At 40.2% G+C, this 1,439-nt stretch overlaps 1 protein-coding gene across 1 annotated transcript; it reads left to right on the top strand.

Annotated features, from left to right (window-relative positions):
* The first annotated feature begins 542 nt into the window (after nt 1–542).
* LOC138805090 (taste receptor type 2 member 8-like) lies at nt 543–1,439 on the top strand. Its single transcript, XM_069989673.1, has one exon. The coding sequence runs from the start codon at nt 543–545 to the stop codon at nt 1,437–1,439; it is 897 nt and encodes a 298-aa protein (XP_069845774.1).

Below are 1,439 nucleotides of genomic sequence, written 5' to 3'. Positions count from 1 at the left end.
TACTAAGTACTCATATTTCATTTTCTTTGCATGGCTCCTTATTCAAAGCTAAATTTGACAGATCCAAATAAGCAGAACTTACACCAAGAAGTCTATTGCAAATTCATGAAATAAAATCCTTTGAATTTGCATGATGGCATTTTCAACCAAGCACGCCAGTTGTCACTCACCAAAGGTAAAATTGTAATTTCCCCGGTCTACAAAACAAACAAACAAAAAACAAACCATCAACCAAGCACACAAGCCATTTGGAGCAATTGTGGATAGTCTTTGTGGATGTAGAAATATTCCAAAGGGGGGCTGAACACCTTGCAGTTGCCACCAAAGTCAAAATGACAACAGACAAAAATGTGATAGAAAGATGTGAAGACCTCATTATGTGCCCACTGGTCTCTGTGCCCACTGATCTCCGTGCACACTGATCTCCATGCACACTGGTCTCCATGCCTGCTGGTCTTGTGCACGAGCCTGTCTGCAGTGACCTTTGAGACCAGGGAGCTCTGTCTACAAACATGGTCAGCACTGAAGATGTCTTTCTCATCATGATAACTGGAGAGCTCATAGCAGGCATACTGGGGAATGGATACATTGGCCTGGTCAACTGCATTGACTGGATGAAGAAGAGAAGGATCTCCTCACTTGATTACATTCTCACCACGTTAGCTATTTCCAGAATATTTTTAATTGGTTCAATGGCACTAAATGGCATTCTACTGGTTCTGAACCCAGATATTTATGCAAATCTCAAAGTCCAGATAGTTCTTTTTAGCTCCTGGACGCTCTTCAATTACTTCAGCATGTATTTGGCTACCTGCCTCAATGTCTTTTACTTCCTCAAGGTGGCCAGTTTCTCCCATCCCTTTTTCCTCTGGCTGAAGTGGAGAATTGACAGAATGATTCACCGGATTGTCTTGGGGTGCTTTGCCATTAGTTTGCTGGTTGGCTTTACAGTGGTGATAGTCCTGAGTTACAATGATAGGGCTTATGATGTGTCAAGTCAGAAACTGAGCAACCCTGAAATGTTCAATGTAAGTAAAAGTCAACGCTTTGAGCCAATAACTTTATTTAACCTGCTTGCAATGATTCCATTTACTGTGTCATTAATCTCAGTTTTCTGTTTTATAATATCCCTGTGGAGACATATTAAGCAAATGAAATGCAATGCTACAGGTTATAGAGATCCAGGCACAGAGGCTCATGTCAGAGCCATGAAAACGCTGACTTTATTTCTCTTTTTCTTTTTTATCTACTGCGTGTTTTCTCTTTTCATTACTTTCAGCTACCTTATACAAGAACAAAAATTAGCTATGTTGTTTGGTGAGATTGTAACAATTCTGTATCCTTTGGGTCACTCACTGATGTTAATTGTTGGAAATAATAAACTGAGACAGGCTCTTATCAGGATGCTGATGTGTAGAAAAATAGTGCGTGTGATGTAA

Source organism: Dipodomys merriami, unplaced genomic scaffold, assembly GCF_024711535.1.
Source record: "Dipodomys merriami isolate MVZ:Mamm:240054 unplaced genomic scaffold, mDipMer1.0.p SCAF_384, whole genome shotgun sequence".
NCBI classification, from domain to species: Eukaryota; Metazoa; Chordata; class Mammalia; order Rodentia; family Heteromyidae; genus Dipodomys; species Dipodomys merriami.
This window is presented reverse-complemented; position numbering and strand designations above follow the sequence as displayed.